This window comes from Giraffa tippelskirchi, chromosome 8, assembly GCF_054371585.1.
Source record: "Giraffa tippelskirchi isolate mGirTip1 chromosome 8, T2T-mGirTip1v1.2.pri, whole genome shotgun sequence".
NCBI classification, from domain to species: domain Eukaryota; kingdom Metazoa; phylum Chordata; class Mammalia; order Artiodactyla; family Giraffidae; genus Giraffa; species Giraffa tippelskirchi.
Genome location: NC_137282.1, coordinates 132,231,647 through 132,254,521, shown reverse-complemented (window position 1 = coordinate 132,254,521; position 22,875 = coordinate 132,231,647). Strand labels below are relative to the sequence as shown.

General features: G+C 53.5%; 1 protein-coding gene across 3 annotated transcripts in view; it reads left to right on the top strand.

Annotated features, from left to right (window-relative positions):
* Positions 1-18,333, top strand: part of C8H6orf132 (chromosome 8 C6orf132 homolog) — a 45,295-nt gene extending 26,962 nt beyond the window's left edge. For all 3 annotated transcript variants that reach the window (XM_081518596.1, XM_081518597.1, XM_081518595.1), the window contains 3 exons: positions 10,377-10,452; positions 12,408-15,921; positions 16,487-18,333. In XM_081518596.1, the coding sequence (XP_081374722.1) occupies positions 12,662-15,921; positions 16,487-16,604 (3,378 nt within the window). In that variant the 5' untranslated portion in view covers positions 10,377-10,452; positions 12,408-12,661 and the 3' untranslated portion in view covers positions 16,605-18,333. The remainder of the gene's footprint in view (positions 1-10,376; positions 10,453-12,407; positions 15,922-16,486) is intronic.
* The last annotated feature ends 4,542 nt before the right edge of the window (positions 18,334-22,875 follow it).

Here is a 22,875-nt window from a genome sequence, read left to right as displayed (position 1 = left end):
GGAAGGGCGGTCGATCATGATTGGCTTTTGAGTGATTCCCTTGGCTGACGTTAGTTGGCAGGGCTCTTGGGTAGGGGAGCTTTGTGTGTTGCTGCGGGAGTGGGTGTCGGAAGCCTGCAGCCAGTGCACAGATGGAGCACCCCTTCCCCGCCGAAGCCACCCTGCCTCTGCCAACCTGGCTCTTCCTCCAAAGGGAGGGCCTCAGCCTGAACCCCCAAAGCCCAACACGCACCCTCATCCTAACGACATATGACCGCCCCTTGGCCACCCTTTGGGGCTTCCCAGGTGGCGCTAGTGGTAAAGAACTCACCTGCCAATGCAGGAGACGTAAGAGATGCGGGTTCTATATTCCTGCGTTGGGAAGATCCCTTGCAGGAAGAAATAGCAACCCACTCCAGTATTCTTGCCTGGAAAATCCTATGGACAAAAGAGCCTGGCAGGCTACAGTCCATAGGGTTGCAGAGTCGGACAGGACTGAAGTGACTTAGCACATACACTTGGCCACCCTGTGGGTTCAGGGATGTGTGCCCCCAGCTCAGGCTGCCTTCAGAAGGACTGATTGGGAAAGAAGCTCTAGAAGTGACCTAAAGTGTGAAAGTGTTAATTGCTTCAGTTGTGTCCAACTCTTTCTGACCCCAGGGACTGCAGCCCGCCAGGCTCCTCTGTCCATGGGGATTCTCTAGGCAAGAATACTACAGTGGGTTGCCATTTTCTTCTGCAGGGGATCTTCCCAACCCAGGGATTAAAACTGGATCTCCTGCATTACAATTCTTTACCACTGAAGCACCAGAAGAGGCCTAAGGGCCATTTAAATAGAGGATTCTAGAGACCTTGGTGTCTGAAACAAGGTCAGGAAGGGGGCGATGTGGGCTCTTAGGGCTTGTCTCCTTGACCCCGTGGACTCCTTGCCCTGCAGGAAAACAGAGCACAGCCCTCTATAGATGAGAGTCCAGGTCCGGGCCCTATAGCCCAAGTTTAAGAGAGATTCCTGGGGTGGCAGGGTCAGTCCAGAGGAAGACGGCATTGTTGGTGGAATTCTCCGTCCCCCAGGAAGGGGGCATGAGCTTCGGGAGAGGGCAGAGGCTGGGGCAAGGAAGTCCTGGGGCGCTTTTTATATTTAAAAAAAAAATTTTTTTTCTAAGGTTATTTTTTTTCACATGGACCATTTTTTAAAAAGTCTTTATTGAGTTTGTTACAGTATTGCTTCTGTTCTGTTTTGGGGTTTTGACAAGGCATGTGGGGTCTTAGCTCCCCAACCGGGGATCAACCCCACACCCCCTGCACTGGAAGGCGAAGTCTTGACCACTGGACCACTAGGAAAATCCTGGAGCTCTTGATTTTAAATGCTCACTGGTTCCCAGCTTCAGAGAAGCTGCTGTGTGGGTGACACAGTGCCGACCCTCACACTGCCCCCAAAAGCCAGGAAACAACTGGCAGGGCTTTACCCAGCTGGGGACGTTGGGTGCCTGGAGGGGTTTCCTTGCAGCCCGCCCTCTGGGGGCCCATCCCCCTGCTCCCCAGCCTACAGCAGTGTTCCCAACCATTCCCGGCTCTGACTCTGACTCAGGGTCACCTCCCTCACCCCCTGAGCTCTGCACCCACCCTGAGGTGCCCCAGCCAGCACCTCCAGGGGCTGGAGGAATCCGTGAGGAAGTTTGCATTCCACAGTGCGTCACTAAGGCTCTGAGCTGGCTCGTACTCAAGGTCAACTGTGTGTAGCCCGTTGGCCCAACCCCTGTGACCCACCCTTGGGGTTTGCCTGTGTTCTGAGGAGCCCCAGGTATGAGGATGTGTGTCCCGGCCCAAGGAAGCCAAGGGGACTGGGCTGGGCCCATCGGTGGGGTGAGGCTGTCCCCCAGATCCTTGGTGGTGCAGCAGGGGGCTAGTGGTGGGCTCTGACTCCCTATAACTTTAAGGGGGAGACAACCTCAATCCTCAAATAGTGAATGCTTTCCTCCCCTCCTCTCGTCTGCTTTCTTTCCTCCTTCTCTTTAACTCTGAAATATTTGTGGTCAAAAGGGCAGTAGGGGATTCCCAGTGATCTTCCCTGATAGATGGGAAGCACCCATCTATCTCTTCAGGCCCAACCAGACAGACACATCCCAGGAGCCCTGCCTGGAGCAGAGTATCCATGGACTCAGGCCACTGCTCACCCACTGAGCCTTGTTAGGACCTGAGGGGTGGGGGCCTGGGGAGATGCCCGCTCCTTGAGTGCTTCTCTGCGGGATCTCTTTAGGTGTGGGGAGGCCTCCGATCTCACAGCAAACCCACGGAGGTGGGATCAACCCCATCTTACAGGTGAGAAAACTGAACCTCAAAAGGCAAGAAGGGGGCACACTTCCCGACCACTGAGTGTGTGTCTGATTCTGTCTTTGAGACGACTGTGTTAAATTAAGATTGCCAGTGTGGTCTGCCTGCCTACAAAATCCATGCTTTTCTTCTTTTTTTAAGTATTCATTTATTTGGCTGCACTGGGTCTTAGTGGCAGCACACAGGATCTTCACTGCATCACGCAGGATCTTGTGTGGCAGCACTTGGACTCTTTAGTTGCTATGCAACATGTGGGATCTTAGTTCCCTGACCAGGGATCGAACCCACGTCCCTCAAATTGCACAGTGGATTTTGACCCACTGGAGCATCGGGGAAGTAAGTCCCCATGCTCTTCTTGATTACGAGGACTTTAAAAAAAAAAACAAAACTACGTATTGTGTGTGTGTGTTTTAATTGTGAAGGAAACAGAAGTTCATTGTTAAGAACTGAAAATAGAGACAAGTATAAGGAAGGAAATATATATAAATATTCTCAGAATGGCACTTCCGTCCCTAGGCTCCCTGCCAGCTAATCATTGCCTGGTGACTTTTCAGTATACGAGGCTGTGATGGGGCTGCTTGATTGAGCTGGGGAGCTGGAGCTTGCACCCCTGTGAAGTGGGGAGGGTGACGGGGATCTCAGCTTCTGGGTGTTGTCCAGGTGTGGGTTCGGGAAGGGCTGAGGCCCAGCTTCAGGGGGAATGCCCCACCTGGACTCTGCCCCAGGCGTTGAGCAAGGGCTGCTGTTGCAGAGTGGGGGTGCCCTGGCCATTGTCGGCGCCAAGGGGCTGCCCCCACAGAGGGGCTCAGATGCTCATTTGCATGTTCTTGGTCATTTCCCTTGCCCACTGGGTGGCAGACCCCATCCCTTGATGTAGGGCCACGATGTGGGGCTGCAGTCCTTCAAGGACCAGACACATCTCCCTCCTAAGTCTACTTGAGGGGCACACCAACCCCTGCAGGCAGCCCCCTGGGGTGTGGGCTCTGTGATTTTCCCAGGGCAAGCATGCTGAGGGTGGGGCAGCCCTCCGCTGAAGGGGCGGTCACAGGCCCATGTCGGAGCCAGCGGTGACCTCAGGCCCAGTCCTGCCCGCTTGGCCTCGCCCTGTGACTCCTGGAAGTGTAGCTTCACAGACTCCTCCCTCTCCGCTCCTCCCCCTTCCTCCTCCCCTGCCCCCACTTGTTCCGCCGCCCCCCTCCCCCCAAGAACTCTCCCGAGACAAGGGCGGAGGTCTCTCCCAACACCTTGTCGTGGAAGGGGGGCCTCTGGTGTTCAGGCCACTGCCCACATGGCATAGGTGAGCCGAGCACAGACAGGACACCTTATGGGCCAGGCTGAAGATGATCCTAAAGAGCGTTCACAGGAGAGGGAGGGAAGGAGGCCCTTTGTTCCCAGTTAATTGGTGGTGGGTCTGGCGCCAGAACACAGACTCTACACCTCCCTGTCCTGTGTTCTTTCTACCTCTCATTCATTCATCCAGGAGTTTCTTCACTCATCCAACTCTCACTGAATTGCCCCATCTGTGCCAGATGGGGCAGAAAGAATCAGCCGCCCCCCTACCCACAGATAGGCTGGGCTGGGCCAGCAGAGACCACAGTCCCCTGCAACAGGCTTCGTTTATGCCGGAGAAAAAGTGTAGGGGTGAATACTGTAGTGTCAAAGAGGGCAGGCTCTGAGTTCCAGTATCGGCTCTGCTTTTTATTAGCTGTATGACCTTGGGCAATGTACTTAGCCTCTCTGTGCCTCAGTTTCATCTTCTATACAATAAAAACAATAACCTACCTCTTAGGGTTCCTACAAGGATTAACTAGGTTGCTACATGTGAAGTACTCAAACAGTGCCTAGCACATAGTAGGCACCTAATACATGTCAGCTGTCAGAATGCACACACAGGGTGAGGAACACACTGGGAAGAGAAATGAACTCAGGCTGAGGTTGCCAAGGAGGGCTTCATGGAGGAGGGGTATTTAATCTAGAGTTTAAAGGATAGGTAGGAGTTTGCTGGACAAAGAAGGGCATCCAAGACAGAATAAGAGACAAAGTTAAAGTAGATAATTAATAAGCATCTACTGTACAGCACAGGGAACTCTTCTCAATACTCTGTAATGATCCATATGGGAATAGAATTTTAAAAAGAGTGGATATAGGTACATGCATAACTGATTGATTTTATTGTACAGCAGAAACCAACACATTTTAAATCTATATACTCTAATTAAAAAAAAAAAGCAAAGCAAGATTTGGGAGGTCTGAGAGGAAGTGGGAGTGAATCCCAAGCAGCTGCAGTGATTCTCCTCGGTGGGGGAGGGGAGCAGAGTCTATCATCTAGGGGCTTTTCAAGCTATTGATTCACCCCCAGAACCTCCAAATACTCCCTCCAAGGAGTGGTCTCTCTGCTGTACTGAAGATCCCTGCTGCAGGGAGCCCATTTGCTCTTGAGTGAGGCAGGTCTCCAGGGACACTGGTAGAAAAACACAAAAACCACTAACTGGAGCCCAGAGTTTGTGGAGTGGGTGGGAGAAAGTGGTGGGAGCTGTGGACAGGGCAGCTTATGAAAGGTCTAGAATGCCATGCGAAGGCATTTGAGTGTCATCCTCCAGACCTATGGAAGGATTCTGGACAGGGAAGGGACCTGCTCTGGGATGCATTTTATTTCTTTATTTATTTTTTTAAAAATATTTATTTTTGGTTGCATTGGGTCTTAGTGGTGATGCCCGGGCTTCTCTCTAGTTGAGACGTGTGGGCTCAGCAGTCGTGGCCCGTGGGCTTAGTTGCTCCAAATCTGGTGGGATCTTAGTTCCCCAGCCAGGGATTGAATCTGTGTCCCCTGCATTGGGAGGCAGAGTCTTAACCACTGAACCATTGGGGAATTCCCTGAGACACATTTTAGAAAGAACATCCTGGCATCAGGCTTAAAGAATGGGGTGAGGCAGAAGCCAGGGAAATGATGATAGTAGTCTGTCTGTCTGTCTGGGTAACAGACTGTGAGGACTGAAGGAGGGCTGAGCTTTCGGGGTAGCAGGAAGGGAGGGACACAGGACATGCCTGGCTGAGCCAGGTGAAAAGCTGGGGGTGTGGGTGATGGGTAGATGCCTGGAAAGACAGTGATACCTAACTAGCTGTGAGTTCTTAGGCAAGTCACTTAACCTGTTGCCTCAGTTTGCTCATCTGTAACGGGGAGGTAGTAATAACACCGAACACATCTCATGTTGTGAAAAGTAAATGAGTTAAGAGATGGAAGACAGAGCCCATGGTACAGAGTAAGTGCTAAGTAGCAGCTGTTACGGTTATGGGTAAGGTCGGGAATATTAGAAATGAGAGAAAGAAGTGAGATGCTGATGTCTGTCCAGTGGATGGGTAAGCTCTAAGTCTCCCTCAACACTTTCTCTCTTGACGATCTCGTTCTTTTGTTTGCGGGTATGCTTGCCAAGTCGCGTAAGTCGTGTCCGACTCTTTGTGACCCTATGGACTGTAGCCCATCAGGTTCTTCTGTCCCTGAGATTCTTCAGGCGAGAATACTGGAGTGGTTGCTGTGCCCTCCTCCAGGGGATCTTCCTGACCCAGGGATTGCACTCTCATGTCTTAAGTCTCTTGCATTGGCAGGCAGGTTCTTTACCACTAGCGCCACTTGGGAAGCCCTTGGTCTTTTGTTTGCTATGTTTTAACTTTTTAAATTGTAAGATACATACCATACAGTTTACCATTTTAACCATTTTAAAATGGACCATTCAAGGGTATTAAGTAAATTTTTCTTTTTAACCAACCCTAATGTGCAGAGCAATTGCAGGAATAGTACAAAGAACTCCCTAGAACCACCACCTAGATTCACCACCTTGTGCTCCATTTGCTTTATTTGCCCTCTCTCTCTTGTTATTTACACATTGTTTCTTCCCAGATGTTAAAGAGTAATTTGAGACATTGGATCTCTTTATTCCTAACTGTTTACCTATTCATAACATTGTAAATCAACTATGATGCAATTAGAAAAAAAAACAAAAACCTTCCCCTCTTCAAAAAAAAAAATTTTACATACTATTTGTGTGCTATGTAAGCACAGAGACAGTCTCTGCACAACTAGCAAATTCAGGAATTTAACATTGATACAATACTATTATCTGCTATACCTTTTACATTCAATCATTGCTGACTGTCCATTAAGACCCTTTTACAGCACACCCTTCCCCCATTGCAGGATCACACATCACATTGAGATGTTACCTTCAGCCCCTCTTCCAAAGGAGGCTTCACCTCAGTCCTCTGAGGCTAAGGGAGACAGGTGAGGAAGTTCACTCCCTTTGGAGATAGATGCTGTTCACACCTGTGCATCTGCACACTGAACTCTGTCACCACCCAAGCCAGGACACTGGATGCCAGTTCCCTGGGTCCCTGTGTTGAGAGGGGAGTGACGTACCTCCCAGGTCTGTTCTACAAGCACTTGCATTAAAATGAGTTTTTTATTTGCCTTCCCCAATCCACACCGGTGGAAGGGACAGCTAGCCCAGGCAGGTGGGAGGGGAAGAAGCAGGGCCAGCTGGGGCTTGGGGCTGCATTCAGTTCAGTATTAGGGGCTCCTGAAAGGGTGAGGCTGAACCTTGGGACTTACCCCAAGGGTAATAGAGTACCACAGCACCTCAAGCACTGTGGGGATGTGATAGGTGTGTCCTGGACTCGTGTGTGTGTGTGTGTGTGTGTGTGTGTGTGTGTGTGTTCGTTCCAAGGCAGCTCAGGAGACAGACTTCCATCCTGTGGTCTTTGGAGTCTAATGCGTTTTCGAGTTAAGAACAAAGGTGGGGTGGGCAGTATTACCTCCAGCCCATAAAGTCCGTCCATGTTCCCCATTCACCTATAATTATAGGGTGACCCAGAAGGTGCTTCTAGGATTCCAGGCATCTTTGCTTTGATTGTTCACCATATTTTCACCTTTGTGGGGAGAAGATTTAAAACACAGATTCCTGGGTTAGGAGCATTATCTCATTTGGTCTTCATAATGGCCCCACAAAGCAGGAAATATCTCCATTTTATACATGAAGAAAATGAGTCTCTGATTTGTAGAAAAGGGAAGTTGGGACGCCTAGGTTTGCACCCTGTCTCTTAAGGGATTTGAGATAACATAGTGCTGGCACTAGTAGGTGCATAAATGATAGATTAACACCATGGCTGCTACGGCTCGTCCAAGGTCACACCACTGGCAACATCACACATGCACAGGCAAAATCCAGAGCATGACTGGAATCTATAAACTCTTGATAAGTCCCTAGGTCTTTCTACTTTCCAGTTATGTGCAAAAGAGTAATGAGAGCTCAACCCTGGCTTTTAAAGGCCTGGCCTCCATCTCATCAAAATCAGAGTATACACACTCCATGAGGGTTATCAGACAATCAGTCTTGGGTATACCGCAAAGAGCTGGACAGGACTTAGCGACTGAACAACAACCAGTCTTGTGTACTGCCTCTCGTGCAGTACGTACCGCATCTCAGAATGCAGGATTGAGAGACATTGAGAACAAGTATGTGGCCATGTGACTCAAATAGAGGCAAAAGAAAAGTAGATGATGGAGCAAGGCCATTCCAGTTCTTCAGAATTCTTTAAGAACAAAATGAGTTGTTTGCGGCTCTCATATAACCAGAGAGTAATTCTGAGACTGCCCTTGGTACCCCGAAGTCTTGAGGATGTTTGTGAAACATCTGCCTTGAATCCCTCTTCTTATATATTAAACCATTAAGTCTAGAGAGTTGGTGCCATCAGCTCGTCAGTGAGTAATAGCTTGGCTTACTATATGTCCATGTTTGGGGGATTCATATAAGACATGTCCCTGGGCTCCAAGGAGCAACCAGATCTCATTGGAGGAACTGGGGGAATATCTAGAGAGTGAACAGGAGTCCTCCCTTGTGGGACTTGGCTGTGGGTTGCTCTGAACAGCAGTTGGTCAGTAGGGCCTGGTGCAGACAGGGGATGGCTCTGTAGGAATAATAAGACCTAACGTTTATTGGGTTTTCACTGCATGTCAGGAACTAAGTGCTTTTAGTGTATTGCATCACTTGATCCTCACAACTTCCCTAGAATAGGTAAATTCTAATTTTTCTTTTGTGACCATGCCATGTGGCATGTGAGAACCTAGTTCCCCAACCAGAGATCGAACCTGTGCCCGCTGCATTGGGAGTGTGGAGTCTTAACCACTGGACTGCCAGGGAAGTCCCAGTAAATTCTACTTTTAAATCAGTTTCATAGTCAAGGAAACTGAGGCACAGAAAACTTAAGTCACTGGCTGAGTCATATAGCCAGTACAAGGCAGAGCTAGAATTCAAATTCAAGTGGTCTGGCTCCAGAACTTTCCCATTCCCTCTACCATCTTTCTAGAGGGGCTCTGTGAATTCTTTTAGGATTACAGACTCAGACTTTAGTGAAGCAAAATACTCAAGGATGGGAGCTCCACAGACCTGGGCTTAGCACCACTGGTCATGAGACTGTAAACAACTTATCAAACTTCTAAACCTCTGCGTTCTCTGGCTCATGGGGACAACTTCTTCATCACAGGGTAGTGTGATGGTGAGCACGTGTTTCGACCACAGAGCAAGGGGTGTTACTGTTAGAATGGAGGGTGGGAAGAGGGGCACAGCCTGACCAACACCCAGTATCAGGGATGAACATGAACCAGAGGGGTGGGTTGGAAGGATCCTAGAGAAGGAGCTGGTCCAGTTAGATTGTCGGGTTGGCTGTAACAGGTAAGTGGAAATAAACACTAGCGTGAAGAGTACTGTCAGGGTGTTGAGGACCTTGAAAGCTACCATAAAACGCCCCACAGCTCCTCCAAAGGACAGGTGTGTGGACGTTGTTGACATATGGAAATGTGTATTTGGAGGGGAAAAAAAAATAGAATGCAAAATAGTATGTACAGACCAACAGCTGTGTAAACGCATTATGGTCTGCAAGCCTAGAGATCAGAAAGGCATCTGCAGTGTTGTCAATACTCCAGGTCACCGCTCTTTTCTTATTTACTTTTCTGTAACTACCTAATGAAAACTAAGAGGCCAAGGGGGGTTGGCTTTTGATCTTGTGGACATCCTTGGGGAGTCATGCACAGTTTTGTTTTTTTTTTGATCTGTTTCAATTGAGATACAATTTATATACAGTTGATTCTCATTATTTGCAGATGCGGTATCTGTAATTCGCCTACTCGCTAAAATTTATTTGTAACCCCCCGAATCAGTACTCAAGACATTTTGGCATGAGCGGAGCAGTGAAAAGTTTGTTCACCTGCTGCACAGGGAACCAGCTGAGGTTGAACAAGACATTTTGCTTCCTTGTTTCAGCCTTTGTACTGTAAATAAGCATCCCTTTCTGTTTAGTGCCATGCTTTTCATATTTCTTTGCTTTTTGTTGGTGATTTTGCTATTTAAAAATGGCCCTCAAGGACTTCCCTGGCAGTCCAATAGTTAAGACTCTGTGTTTCCAATGCAGAGAGGCATAGGTTTGATCCCTGGTCGGGCAACTAAGATTCCACATGTTGCGTGGAATGGCTAGAAAAACATTTTTTTAAATTTTAAAAATTAAATAAAATGCCCCCTAAGCACAGGGCTGATGTGCTGTCTAACATCCCTACGTGCAAGGAAGCTACGAGATGCCTAATAGAGAAAATACGTGTGTTAGGTAAGCTTTGAAGGTGTGAGTTATGGTGCTGCTGGCCATGAGTTCGATGTCAATGAGTTAACAACAGACATTAAATAAGGTGTCTTTACAGAGAAACATGCATAAATACAAAGTTGTATATTGATCAGCTGATGAAAGTGACTTGACCAAGATTTACAGGATCCTAACCCTGTATTTCCCTCAGGGCATGGATCCAGTTTTTACTAATTCAGTGTTTGCAGCAATTTCACAGACCCTAACTACCGTGAATAACAAGACTTGACTATATCATAAAATTCACCCTTTTAACTGAGCCCATATTTCAGTATACTCACAAGATTATCCCTGTGGATTTTCCAGCAATTATAACAGCCTCAAAGAGCAGCGAGTTAAGAACGGTCTGTCTTTCCCTGTCCCCTGATGGTTCTGCTCTCTTTCAGGATGCCCAGGAGAACCATGGGCTGGCTGTACCCACCCCCTGTGTGCCAGACAGCTTTGCAGACAAACAAGTGACAGGTAAGAGGACCCCAGGCTTGAGGCTTGTCCATCTTTCTTTTTTCCTCCTTAAGCCGAAACATCTGGACCTCCCTCCCCAGCTGGTGATAAAGCTGGTCCCCAGGCCTCTTGGCTGCTAGCTGCTGTGGGTGGGAGATGAGGAGAGCCAGGGCTAAGGCCCAGGGGAGGAAGGATGGTGAGGGCTGGGGCCAGAGAAGGAACAAGGGGAGCGTGAGTGATAGAAAGAACCCTGGAGTCATGCAGCCCTGGCTTTGAATCCCTGCTCCCCTGCATATTAGCCTCGCTCACTGGGGCAAGTCATTTAACCCCTTGCCCCTCCGTATCTCTGGGCAAGACAATTCTAGTTCTGGAAGTGCAAACAAAGTACTGGATAGGATGTGAGTCACTTCTTGTCATATCCCTGCTCAAAACCTACCAGTGACTTCCCTTGTCACCTAACAGAAGGGTTCTTGCCAGGACGGCCAGAATCCAGCCCCACCTGGCCTAATCTCCTGCTGGCTTTCTCGTCTCACCCACTCTCCTTGCCGCTCCTTCAATATCCAGGCTCATTTCCATCCCCGGGCCTTTGCACTTCCTGCTGTCCAGTCTGTTCTTCCCTTGCACGTGTGCACAGCTCTCTCCCTTTCTCATTCTGTCTTTGCTCCAATGTCACTTTCTCAGCCAGGTCTTCCCAGACCTCCCTATTCACATTGCACCCCCAGCATCCCTCCTGAGTTTCCCCTCTGTATCACTCTTCACCTCGATGTGGTGGAAATTTACTGATATGTTCATTGTCTATCTCATTGTCCCGTTAAAACACAAGCTGCAGGAGGGCCAGTATTTTGACTATGTTTTGGTTTGTCTTTTACTGCTGTGTCCCAGCTCCTAACACTTGGGTGCTCAATGGATGTTGTCTGGTCTTTATTTTGAAGTCAGGAAACTGGGAGGAGCCATTCAGAGCTGCACATTCCTGGGTTTGTTTCACTCTGTGCCAGAAATTGCTAGGTGGGGGAAGCAAAGGATATTTGCCCCTCAGAGAGGAGTAACCAGGGCATCCTGGTGGTCTGCAGACACTAGGGAGGGGGCAGGGCCGGGGCCGGGGGATAGGGATTTGAGCCTTTGGGGCCAGGGTGGGGGACTCAGTATCTCTCTAGTGCCTGAGTCATCCAAGTCAATTCATTTCTACACACCCCATCCATCCAGCAGTCCAGAGTCTGTTCCAGGTCTCTGTGAGGTTCTCTGGGTTCTTGGTAGATTCAGGATCTTTAGAAAGCAGGAGTTGCTCATGCAGATTTGTTCCTCCCAAACTTTCACCCAAACTTCCTTACCGAGGTGTCCAGGCCCCTACCCCCATCCATGACTTCCTATCTCTCCCAGCTTCCCCGTCTTACGCAGAATGAACAGTTAAGCACAGGTGGTAGTAGTCAAAGTGATTACCATTCTCTGGACCTAGCACCTGATAAGCTCTTTCCATGCTTTTACATAAATTCTCTTAATCCTCACAACAGCTTTATGAGGCAATTGCTGACGTTATTCCCATTTTACAGATAATGAAACTGAGGCTCAGCAAGTTTAACCAGTGTGTCCAAGGTCACACATTTAGTAAGTGGAAGAGCCTGGATTTGAACCCTGGTGTTTCTGGCTTTGTACCAGCTGACGCGCCTATAAGAAACACCTGGTACTCCAAGGAGCCAGCCGAAGAGAGTTTAGTAAAGGGATTATATACAGGACTGTGAGCAGGGCAGAGAAGCGTGGAGCCTGAGCCTCGGAAGCCAATGGAGAAAATTCAGCACAGGCTCCAGAGGCTGTGCCAGGGATGGGCAGGGGCAGGGGTCCCTCCCAGGAGAGGTCAGGAGACTGGAGACATGGCTGCTCCTCGCTTGGTGTTCATGAGACCAGCCAGCTGCTGTCTCAGGAGGTCAGCAAGCCCGCACTGTCCGCTCACCCTCCTCATCTCTGCCTCTCCCTCCTTCCAGGCACCAGCACGCTCGTCAATGGCAACCTCCGACTATACAGCTCTGTGGGGGACCTAAGGCCTGGGCACTATGGCCAGGACTTACTCATTCCCCCACCTCCTCTGGGCCCAGCGCCGGCGCCACCCATAGGCGCCCTGCAGCCTTCAGAGGAGTCCTCACCGCCACCTCCACCCTCCACGGCGCCCCCGCCTCCTCCCCTGCTGGAATCATTGCCCCCACCCCCACCCAGCACGGCCCCAGCTCTGCCCCCAGGAATGGGGGCCCTTTCCCCCCCACCCACCGTTTCCTCCCCATCCACACCCACGCCTCCTGACTTCATTCCCCCCGCCCCACCCCAGGCCGTTCAAGCCCCACCTCCGCCCCTCTTGCTAGCCCCGACACCCCCAGCCCCAGGGTCTCCTCATACCGTGGGGACACACCTCTTCCCCGCTGGGGGTGTCACCAAGTGGAAATCGGAAGTAGTGCTGAATGGCAGGCAGCCAGAGGCCCCCAGAAGCAGCCCCCCCAGGAGCCCTGCTGAGCCAAAGGCGGGCCTCCTGGGACCCGAGTCCCACCTCACCTTCCCCCGGTCATTCAAGGTGCCTCCCCCAACCCCAGTCAGGACTTCGTCCATCTCCATTCAGGAGGTACAAGGGACTCCTCCTGAGGACGAAGAGCCCACCAAGAAGGGCCCCAGTCGACCCTCACTGCCTCCCAGCTTCCATATCCGCTCCGCGTGCCAGGCCTACCCCAACAGGGCTGCTGAGCTAGCACGCCCCCAGGAGCCCGGCGCTGTGGCACCGGCCGGCCCGAGCCTGAGGCCAGGCCAGCCTCAGGTCCAGAGCAGTGAGCAAGCCAAGACGCCACCTCCAGCCCCTCCCCTGCCCCCTCCTGCGCCCCCGCTCCCTCCGCCAGCACCCCCGCTGCCCCCAGCTGCCCCTCCTCTGCCATCTGCCGAGAAGGCAGCCCCTCCGCCTGCTGGGTTTATGAAAAGACCCAAGTCTAGCTCTCCTGCTTCCAAACCCAAACCTGACCCCCCCAGCCCAGAGGAGACAGCCTCTTTGGAGCCCATGGACTGGCGGGATCCCAGCCAGATGGCAAAGCTGCGGGACGAGCTGTCAGCCTATCTTTGCGGCTCCAGGAGAGAGGACCGGCTCGCCAGTCACAGACCAGGTCTGATGGCAGCCTCTCGGGGAAGGGAGGACCACAAGCGTCCCAGCCTGCCAGAGAAAGAGGTGCCCCTGAGTCCACTACAGAAGGAGGCTTCCTCAAGCCTGCCAGAGAAGGAGGCCCCCTCAAGCATTCCTGAGGAGAGTCCCTGCAGCCAGCCAAAGAAGGCTGCCACCAGCCTGACCCTCCCTCCTGTGGACTACATCCCCCAAGATGCGCCAACTCCTAGTGTCTGGGAGATTCGGAAGAAGCTAGAGGCCCAGATTTCCTCATCAGCTGAGAAGGAGGCCAGGCCCAGCAGAGGGTCTCTGCCTCCCAAACCTCAGCCAGAAGGGGGAAGAATCTTTGAAAACAGAGCTGATAATGGCAAATTCCCCAAGCCTGTGGCCAAGAATCTGCCACCTCTATCCACCATCCCTCTGCCAAACACTCCACTTCAGTCCAAGGCCACACATGGACCAGCCACACCACCCAAGGCCACACATGGACCAGCCACACCACCCAAGGCCACTCCTGGACCAACCTCACCACCCAAGGCCACGCCTGGACCAGCCTCACCACCTATGGCCATGCCTGGACCAGCCACACCACCCAAGGCCCCGCCTGGACCAGCTGCAACACCCCAGGCCACGCCCAGACCAGCCTCACCACCCAAGGCCACGCCTGGACCAGCTACAACACCCAAGGCCACTCCTGGACCAACCTCACCACCCAAGGCCACGCCAGGACCAGCCTCACTACCTATGGCCACGCCTGGACCAGCTACAACACCCAAGGCCCCGCCTGGACCAGCCACAACACCCCAGGCCACGCCCAGACCAGCCTCACCACCCAAGGCCCCGCCTGGACCAACCACACCACCCAAGGCCACGCCTGGACCAGCCTCACCACCCAAGGCCCTGCCTGGACCAACCACACCACCCAAGGCCACGCCTGGACCAGCCACAACACCCAAGGCCACGCCTGGACCAGCCACAACACCCAAGGCCCCACCTCTACCCATCACATCTTCCCAACTGATAGCAGAAAAGAACCTGGTCCCAGTTGGGCAGCGAGAGAAGCCAGAACATGAAGAACTCGCAGGTCCCTCCAAGCCAGAGGTAGAGGGGCACTCCTCAGAGGCAAGTAAGCCTCCTACACAGGGAGCCCTCTCATCTCCAGCCTTCCCCCCAAAGATATCACCTGGGCGAGAAGAGGTGCCGTGTTTCTACAAGCCCCATCGCAGCCAGAACAGCCCCAGCAGAGAGGTGGCCGTGGTGACGCCCACCCTGTCCAGAGGAGAGGCTGCAGGGTCAGGCAAGCCTGTGGAGGTGAAGGAGCCCCAGGAGCTGCTACCCAAACCCCCAGCCTCATCGCAGCCAGCTGACGAACTCCTCAGGCACCCGGTCACGGGGGAGGTGGTGGAGCGGGGTTCCCCGATGGCCCTGCTCCTTGCAGCCAAGCAGAGGGCCCAGAAGGGGAGGCCCAGGGGGGCTGCCCTGGGCCGGTCCTCCCTGCCAGGGAGTCTCCGGGGCCCCAGCCAGCCCGAGGCAGCCTCTGATACCATCTTGTACAACGAGGGTCAGCCCAACTCCTTCACTGTGGTCCCGAAGGTGTGCAAGGAGACTGAGAAGGTCCCCCAGCTAACCTCGCCAGGACAGCCCAAAGGACTCAGTCAGTGGGAATCCCAGCCCCGCAGGGACTCAGAGGGCACGGAGTCCGGCCGCGGGCACAGCTGGACAAAGGTGGAGCCCCAGGCCTCGGCGGCCTGGGAGAGACCAGCGCCCTCCAGCCTCCTCCAGGGCCACCTGCCGCCCAAGTCTTTCTCTTCCCCTCCTTCTCCTTCCCACAAGCCGGAGGAACACAAGGAGGAGGAGTTCAACTTTGAGGTCATCCCACCGCCACCAGAATTCAGCAATGACTCCGAGCCCCCGGCCGCCCCCTTTCAGTATCTAGGGCGCCGGGGTTCCCCTCCCCGGAACAATTTCTCAGACTTGGGGCAGCCCACCAACGCGGACCCACCTCGCGGCTTCTCTCTCTTGTCCGCAGATCCAGGTCCCGCCCGGGGCCTGGAGCGCTTCTCGGGCGGGGGCCGCTCGCTCATCAAGAAGCGCCTGTACGTCGGGGAGCCCCACCGCAACCCTGGGCCGCCCCGCGGCGGCACCGGCCGCAGCCTGAGCTCCCCCAACTGCTTCGGACCGCAGCCTGGGGGCCCCTTCGCAGCACCCAGCGGCCCGGAGATGCGGCGCGTCAACTCAGCAGGCCGCGGGCTCCCCGGCGGCCTGCACTCGCGGAAGATGTCCCTGGAGGGCGCCCCTCGCGGAGAGGCCAAGTACAAAGCTCTCGGCGGCGGAGGGGACTGCCGCTGCTCCCCAACTACGGGCAGGTGAGCGGTGGGCCAGGGTGGCCAGGGTGAAGATGAGCTGGGAAAGCAGGGGAGAGGGGGGCTGGGCTGGGAAGGCAGAGGAGAGGGAGGCTCGCCCCCAAACCACCCGGAGCTGGCCAGGCTGTGGCCATCGGCCTGGACATTTGGTTTTCTCCCTCCTGGCTCTCAGGGCAGAGAGAAGGGGCAGGGAGGCACGCTTCCCTAACACCCACTGTCTCCTTTGTCTTCTCTCTCCTGTCTCCCTCTTCCTAGAGTCCCCGTGTGGGGTGGGGGAGAGCTGAGTGGTCCTTGAGTGCTGAGATTTCCCATCACGGAGATGCGTCCAGAGCCAGGCTAGGAGGGAGGGATTCTGAGAAGGAGGGTATTGTGCATGTACTCTGGCAACAGGGCCTGGACAGGAGGGAACCCTGTGGCTGATGAGTCAATACTGGGGTCCCACTGGGGAGGATAAGCCCTGGGCTTGAGGGGCATCTCCATCCTTCCTCTGATGGCCCTGGGGAGATTCTCGGGGTGATGGTTAACCAGCTGCAGATACTAACCTCATCTCTCTCCTGCTCCCCGCCAGGTCTCCCCACAACAACATGCACTACGGAAGCTCCATCAACACATTCACTGTGAGGCCTGGGACCCGCCATCCCATCTCCTATGCCTACCCAGGGGCCCATTGGAAGGCCCCGTCCTGAGCTCAGGGTTTTCTCAGCTCTCCTCCAAGGGGTCGGATCCGGGCGCTTGTTTTGGTGGGGTTGGGAGGGACGCAACTGGTGTTAGGTAGCCTCACTCAGACACAGAGGAGTCTTTGTTTCCCAAAGACAGACAGACGGACAACGAGTGAAGTAGTGGCCCCAGGAAGATCAGGATTGGACTTCTGTTTCCCAAAGCCTTGGTGTGGCTGTGGACTGTCTGCAGAGGAGGGTGGGAGGGAGAAGGAGGGAGAAGAGAAGGAACCTTTAAGGACCCGGAGCCTGAGTTTTCACTGTCTGGGACTATTTGCCTTAGCAGGGCTTACTGAAAGGAGTTTTCCAAGCAGCCCTGCTGAGCAGGTTCTAAAAGCAAGGGCAGGGGCACTGACTGGCTCCAAATGGGAACCCATCAGAATGGCTGTGGTTGCCGGTCAGGCCCTCATGAGGGGCTGGGGCCCAGCCCTAACTGGGTGGGGGTGCAGGGTGCTACAGGTTGATCTCAGCTTCCACCCGTCCACCAGTTGCCAATCCAGAGGTGATACCTGGGGTTGCTAGTATGAAAGCCACATTGAGGTGGGACCAGGAATATGCAGGCACAACAAGTGGGGAAGGTACCAGAACAAAGCGCTTTGCACTGACCATGAGTGGGGATGGGGTAGTTGGTGGTTCGTTTCTCCCTGGCCTTGAGCTACAGAAGGGCCTAGAGAGGGAAGACTTGGCAAGTTTGGGATGAAAGACAGAGGGTGGAGGCTTGCTTTTCTACTCAGACCCAGGCAGCCATGATTTGGGGGGTTGGGCCCAAGGAGCCAGAAAGCCTGGGGCTTGACACCAAAGGCCTTGAGTGGTGGTCAGGTCCTGTATGGGATTTGGAGGGGCATCATCCCAACCACCCCTCCCAACCCCAGTACTACAGGTCCCCAATGTTATTGAGGCCTTGGGATGTGTAACCAAGATGCCAGAAGGCCTTGGAGAGTAAAAGGCGACAGAGATAGGAATAGAGGTCTGAGAAGAGTTTGCTGCGAGTAGGGACCATGATTTGGAAAGTCAAGAGTGCAGGACCAAGCCCATTCAGAGTAGGGAAGCCTGATCAGTAGGGTAACCATTTGTTCTTTGGTGGGAAGTCTGGGTTTAGGCCTGTTTTCCAGTAAATTAGAACCCCTTCCACTCTCAAAAAAAGTCCTGGCGTAGATGATGTCTGGCCATCAGACATATCAGGGAACAGTATTCCTTGGTCCATCTTGTCTTCAGGTCTTGGGGGGTTGAACTCCTGGGGCCAGGCCAAGGCAGGCTACCTGGGTGAGGGAATAGGGCAGGGGTGCCCACCTCAGACGAGCAGGCTGGTGGGGGCACCCGGGAAGTAGTTCCCTTTGGGGGCACAATGTTGGACCTCTGTGATGTATGCTAACCACCCACAGTACCAGGGTGGGGAGTAGCAGATGACCACTTCAGGGAAAGAGTGCTGGGGTGGGCAGGTGCTCTGATGGGGCAGGATCTGGTTACCTGTGTCTAAAAAGCCAACCGCACCCTAGTGCCAGCACTGGCTCTATATATGTATGTATTTCCCCCTGTACAATGTTTTATACAAGATTTCACTAATTTATCTGCTATGTTAAGGCTTGAGGGGTGGGATGTGGCCTCCCAGCTGTATCTTGCTCTGGGGTTGGCAGGGAAGGACTGATTCTCTCTTGGCTTGGAAATAAACAGGCCAGTCTGGATGGCCTCCCGCCCTGTGGCTGCAGATTGATGACTGGGACGTACTGGGCTGTGATGAGAGGTTGGGGGAACTCAGCTGGGGAAGGCCAAGCACAGGGTGATGGCTGAACTGGAGTCATTATGCTGGGCCTAACTCTCTCTTCTGACCCTTAGGTTTTCTCATTCTCCAAGTCCTTTCAAGGGGAGGGGGTAGAGCTGAAGTCTGGTGATAACAGACTGTGCCCCAAAGCAAATATCTGAGTCTCTGAACCTCAGTTTCTTCTTCTGTACAATGGATGTGATAACCTACCTCATGAGGCTGTTGTGACAATTAGAGACAGTCGTGCATTCATGTGACGGGGATCTGAGTGGCCATGAGATAGCAGGCACGGTGCTTAGCACGGATATACAGCCATCAACATTGACATGCCTCCTACCTATGGCAAGACCGTAGTCTCGTGGAGGAGAGAGAATGAAGAACAGCCTCTATTATAAAGAGTGGTATGGAGGGAAAAAACAGGGACTATGAGGGTAACTGGAGGGTGGGGGAGAGGAGTGGATTGGCTTTGGCTGGTCAGGGGGAGGCCTCTTGAAAGGGTGCCGTTTATGCTGATTCCAGCCAAGCATCCAGCATGTATCTGGTGCTCAGTAATTGCTCAATAAACTGCATCTTGTATGTGGCCCTGCATGGTTTTCCATAAAGCATCTTTAACTTTCCCAGAAGAGGAAACTGAGAACCAGAGGTCATCTCAGGACAGTGTGAGAGAGAGTGTGTGCTTGTTTCCTGTGTCTGAGCCTTTTGTGGGGGGGTTTCTGGGAAAGGGAGGCTGGGAGGCTGACTCACTTGTCCGGCAACTTGGAAGGGCCTCCCGTCTCCCATCCTGGGGCTCCCTGGTCCTCTTGTCTCTCACCATCCCCGCCCTGAACTGTGAGCATGGATGGGGCCCTGCCTCTGGCTGCTCTGCGGGAGGGGAGGATTGATGGATCACCGTGGGTCATCTCTAACTCATCTCGAAAGTGACCAGGATGGATGCGTGCTGTGTGTGGGTTGTTTGGTTTTTTTTTTTTTTTTTGAAAAAAAAAATCTCTTGACCCTGATGCATGGCATGTGGGATCTTAGTTCCCAGACCAGGGAATGAACCTGTGCCCCCTGCACTGGCAACACAGAGTCTTAACCACTGGACCACTCTGTATGTGGTTCTCAAACTTTGGTAGTCCCAGACTTCTTTAAACAGCTGTTGAGAGCTATGGATCCTCACCCCAGAAAGATGCCCCCACGTGCATTTTTACACATTATTTCAGGCAGTCCACAGATCCCCCCCAGACGGGGCTCTGTGGACTTAACGCTGAGAACTCCTGATGGAATGGTGGTTGTGGGAACCACCAACAGCGTACTTAATTTTGACAGTTTGGAAAATTCATTCCTTTGCTTGTTTACTCCTGACAGTTGTCTAAGATGTGCCGTCCTCGTAATACTCCTACTTCCGTGTTGATAAGAAAATTAGGGCTCCAAGAAGAAGAGTGAATTGTTTAGAATAGCCCACCTGCCTCCAGCCTCTGCTCCTCACCGCTGCCTGCCTCCCAGCCGTGTCCATTCCCAGGTTTCATCCCTCTCCCAGTCACGTCACGCCTCCCCCAAACTGTGGACCTGTCAGAGCAGGGATCGGGGAGGGCCTGAGGAGGGAAAAGCTAATAGGCAAAGTTAATGGGTGTAGGTGGCACGGGTGTTCCTGGATCTGGTTGGTTGCACCTTTTTTTCCAGAGCCTCCTCACCGCTCCCTGGATGTGGCCCAAGTCCCGGTACCCAGAACCACCCCCTGCCCCCCCATATCCCCCTTTGATGCCTGGCCCAAAGCAGCAGCGGGTCAGGTCCCGGGGCCTGCAGTGATGTCTGAAGGGCCCTCTTCTCCCAAAGGAGAAAGCACGGCTTTCTCCAGGGTGGGGTTTCCTGGAAGCAGAGAGGCCTCCTCCCACCCCTGCGGGAGGCTGCAGGAGAGAGGTGCCTTCCACTGGGAGGCGTGAGGGAGCTCCCTCCGTGCCAGCTGTCAGCCGGGCCTGCCCTCGCCTGCTCACCTCCCACCTGCCTCCCCTCGGCGGCCTGTAGCCACTTTCATCTCGGCAGCTCGAGGGCAGTGCTGATTTCCCACCATGAGTCAGTCTGCCGCCTGGAATGGGCGGCCCCCGAATCCAGGCAGAGGAGCTGGGCCTCCTCCTCCCGAAGGCCCAGGGCTGGCTGGCCGCTGCGGACCCGCTGCTGGGGCCTCTGGGGGTGCTTCTGGCCAAGAAGCTGAGAGAAGGAAGGTGTACTGGGATGGGGCGGAGACCAAGGCAGTGCTTTGCGGATGCTCTGTCTTTACCTGGACGGTCCTGTGCTCCTGCCCAGTTCTCAGAGCTCTAGAACCGTCATCAACACTTGGCATAGGGGAGCCCCTCCCCACTCCCCTCCTTGAGAACTGCTCTCTGAACTCCTACAGACGGTTCTCTGAGGTCTCCTGTCCTTCAGGAGACCTGTCTCCTTCCTTCCTTCGCCAACCAGTCTTCCTTCTCCATAGCTTCCTTGTCAGGAGACTCAGTGGCACCCCCGTCTGGCCCGCACCCGAGCTCCCCATTTCTAACTTGAAAGTACCCTCCATGCCTGGCCATTTCCCTGTGGATCCTGCCGGCCACTCAGATTCGGCCTCTCCTCTCCCCTTCCTTCCTTCTCACACAATCGTGAGGCCAGAGCAGCCAGACCGATGGCCTCAATACCCGCCTCCTTGGCTTCCTCAAGGCTGACTTGCTCCTCAAGGCCCAGCCAGCCCCGCGCCGCTCGGAGACCCCTCCCCTCCCTCCTCCGCACCATGGCACCCACTTCCCTTGGCTGGCTCATCCTTCAGGCCCCGCCAAACATCCCTCACGCCCTTGGCCACTTCAGCTCCTGTTAAAGCTCCCCGGTTCCTGTCACGTGCTGTTCACTCGCTCCACATCTCCCTCCCCCAGCAGCCTGTTGGCTCCACAAGGATGCCTGTCTTATTCATCACAGTATCCCCGGCATCTCGGGCCGCTCCTGGGTGCACCAGGTACTAATATGCGTTTGTTGAATGGCTACCTGTTAGTATGTAATCAGATGCTGTCATGCACTATTTAAGTTCCTGAGGGCAAAGGCCATGTCTCCTATGGACTTGTGATCACAACCCTCTGGGTTTTTTTTTTTTTTGGCTGTACTGGGTCTTAGCTGCAGCATGCAGGATCTCTGTTGTATCGTTGGGGATCTTTCGTTACAGCACATGGACTCTCTAGTTGTGGCATGTGGGCTCTATAGTTGCGACACCTGGGCTTAGATGCTCCACGACATGTGGGATCTTTCCGGACCAGGGATCGAACCCGTGTCCCTTGCATTGCAAGGCGGATTCTCAACCACTAGACCACCAGGCTAATCCCAACCCTCTTGTTTCTAGATGTCTGTGACCTGATCTAATGCTGAGGTTCCTGCAGGATGTAAAGTAATGGTTTTAGGGACAGGCCTCGTGGGTTTCATCATAAAGGCATCAAGATGCCTTGAAGAGGCTCCTGCCTGGTGCACTGAGACTTGATGCCCTCTAAGTGGAGGCAGAAGGAGCTGGGTACTACGAAGTGTGGTCCACCTGGTCCTCAGAAGGCTAGGCGTGGGAGCCTCAGATGACCCTCATATCAGGTCAGGGCTGTTGCCCCCCTGGAGCTGCCAGCGCCAAGCAGCCCAACGACCTGCACTCCATGTTCACCCCCTTCTGACCTTCCATCCTCAGCACCGTGATCGGTCTCTAGCCTGTCCCTGTGCTACCAGGGTCACTGGGAATGTTTCTGTCAAACGTGGGCTGGACAATGAGAAGAAGCAGCAACCCTAGGGGCCAGGGTGGCAGAAGCCAGTCAGGATCAGCCTGTTCACTGTCCCCTCCCTCCCCCTGCCACAGAGCCCTTTCTCAGGAGGGAGCCTTACAGTTCAAGGGGTTTGAGTTTGTTTTTGCTTTTCTCCCCCTCTGTTAAACAGCGAGCTCCCTGCACAAGGTTCTCGGCCTTAGGAGGGGTCCACACACAGAATGGAGACCCAGCGGCATTGCCATCTTCCGTTTCTCCCACTGCAGTGTGGCATGATGTGCCCGGTGCCGCCAAGGTGGGATGTTGCTGGAAGCCCATCTATGGGGCATTCCCTTCTCATTCCTGAAAACTGCATTTCTTCAATCTGTCTTCCCCAGACCGAGCCTCCGGTCTCCTTTAGGACTTCCTCCCAAGAGAGGTCTGTCTCCTGCTGCTTCTTGTCACTGTCATTTGTTTTCTGAGCCACTCAAAGAGGGTTTGGTAGGCGCCTGCTTCCTCTCTTTCTCTCTCTTACCCTGTGATCTTCCTGCCTTTTGGTTCAAAACTTTCCAGTATTTGTTCCAAATACTTGAGGCAGCACAAACCTGAGGCGGTTCCATCCCACAGTGCTTGAGGGCTACACAGTACAAGGCAAGGAGCCAACAGGAACTCCCTGGCGGTCCAGTGGTTAGGACTCCATGCTTTCACTGCCAAGGGCCTGGGTACGATCCCTTAGTTCCCTTAGGGAACTAAGATCCACAAGTCACCC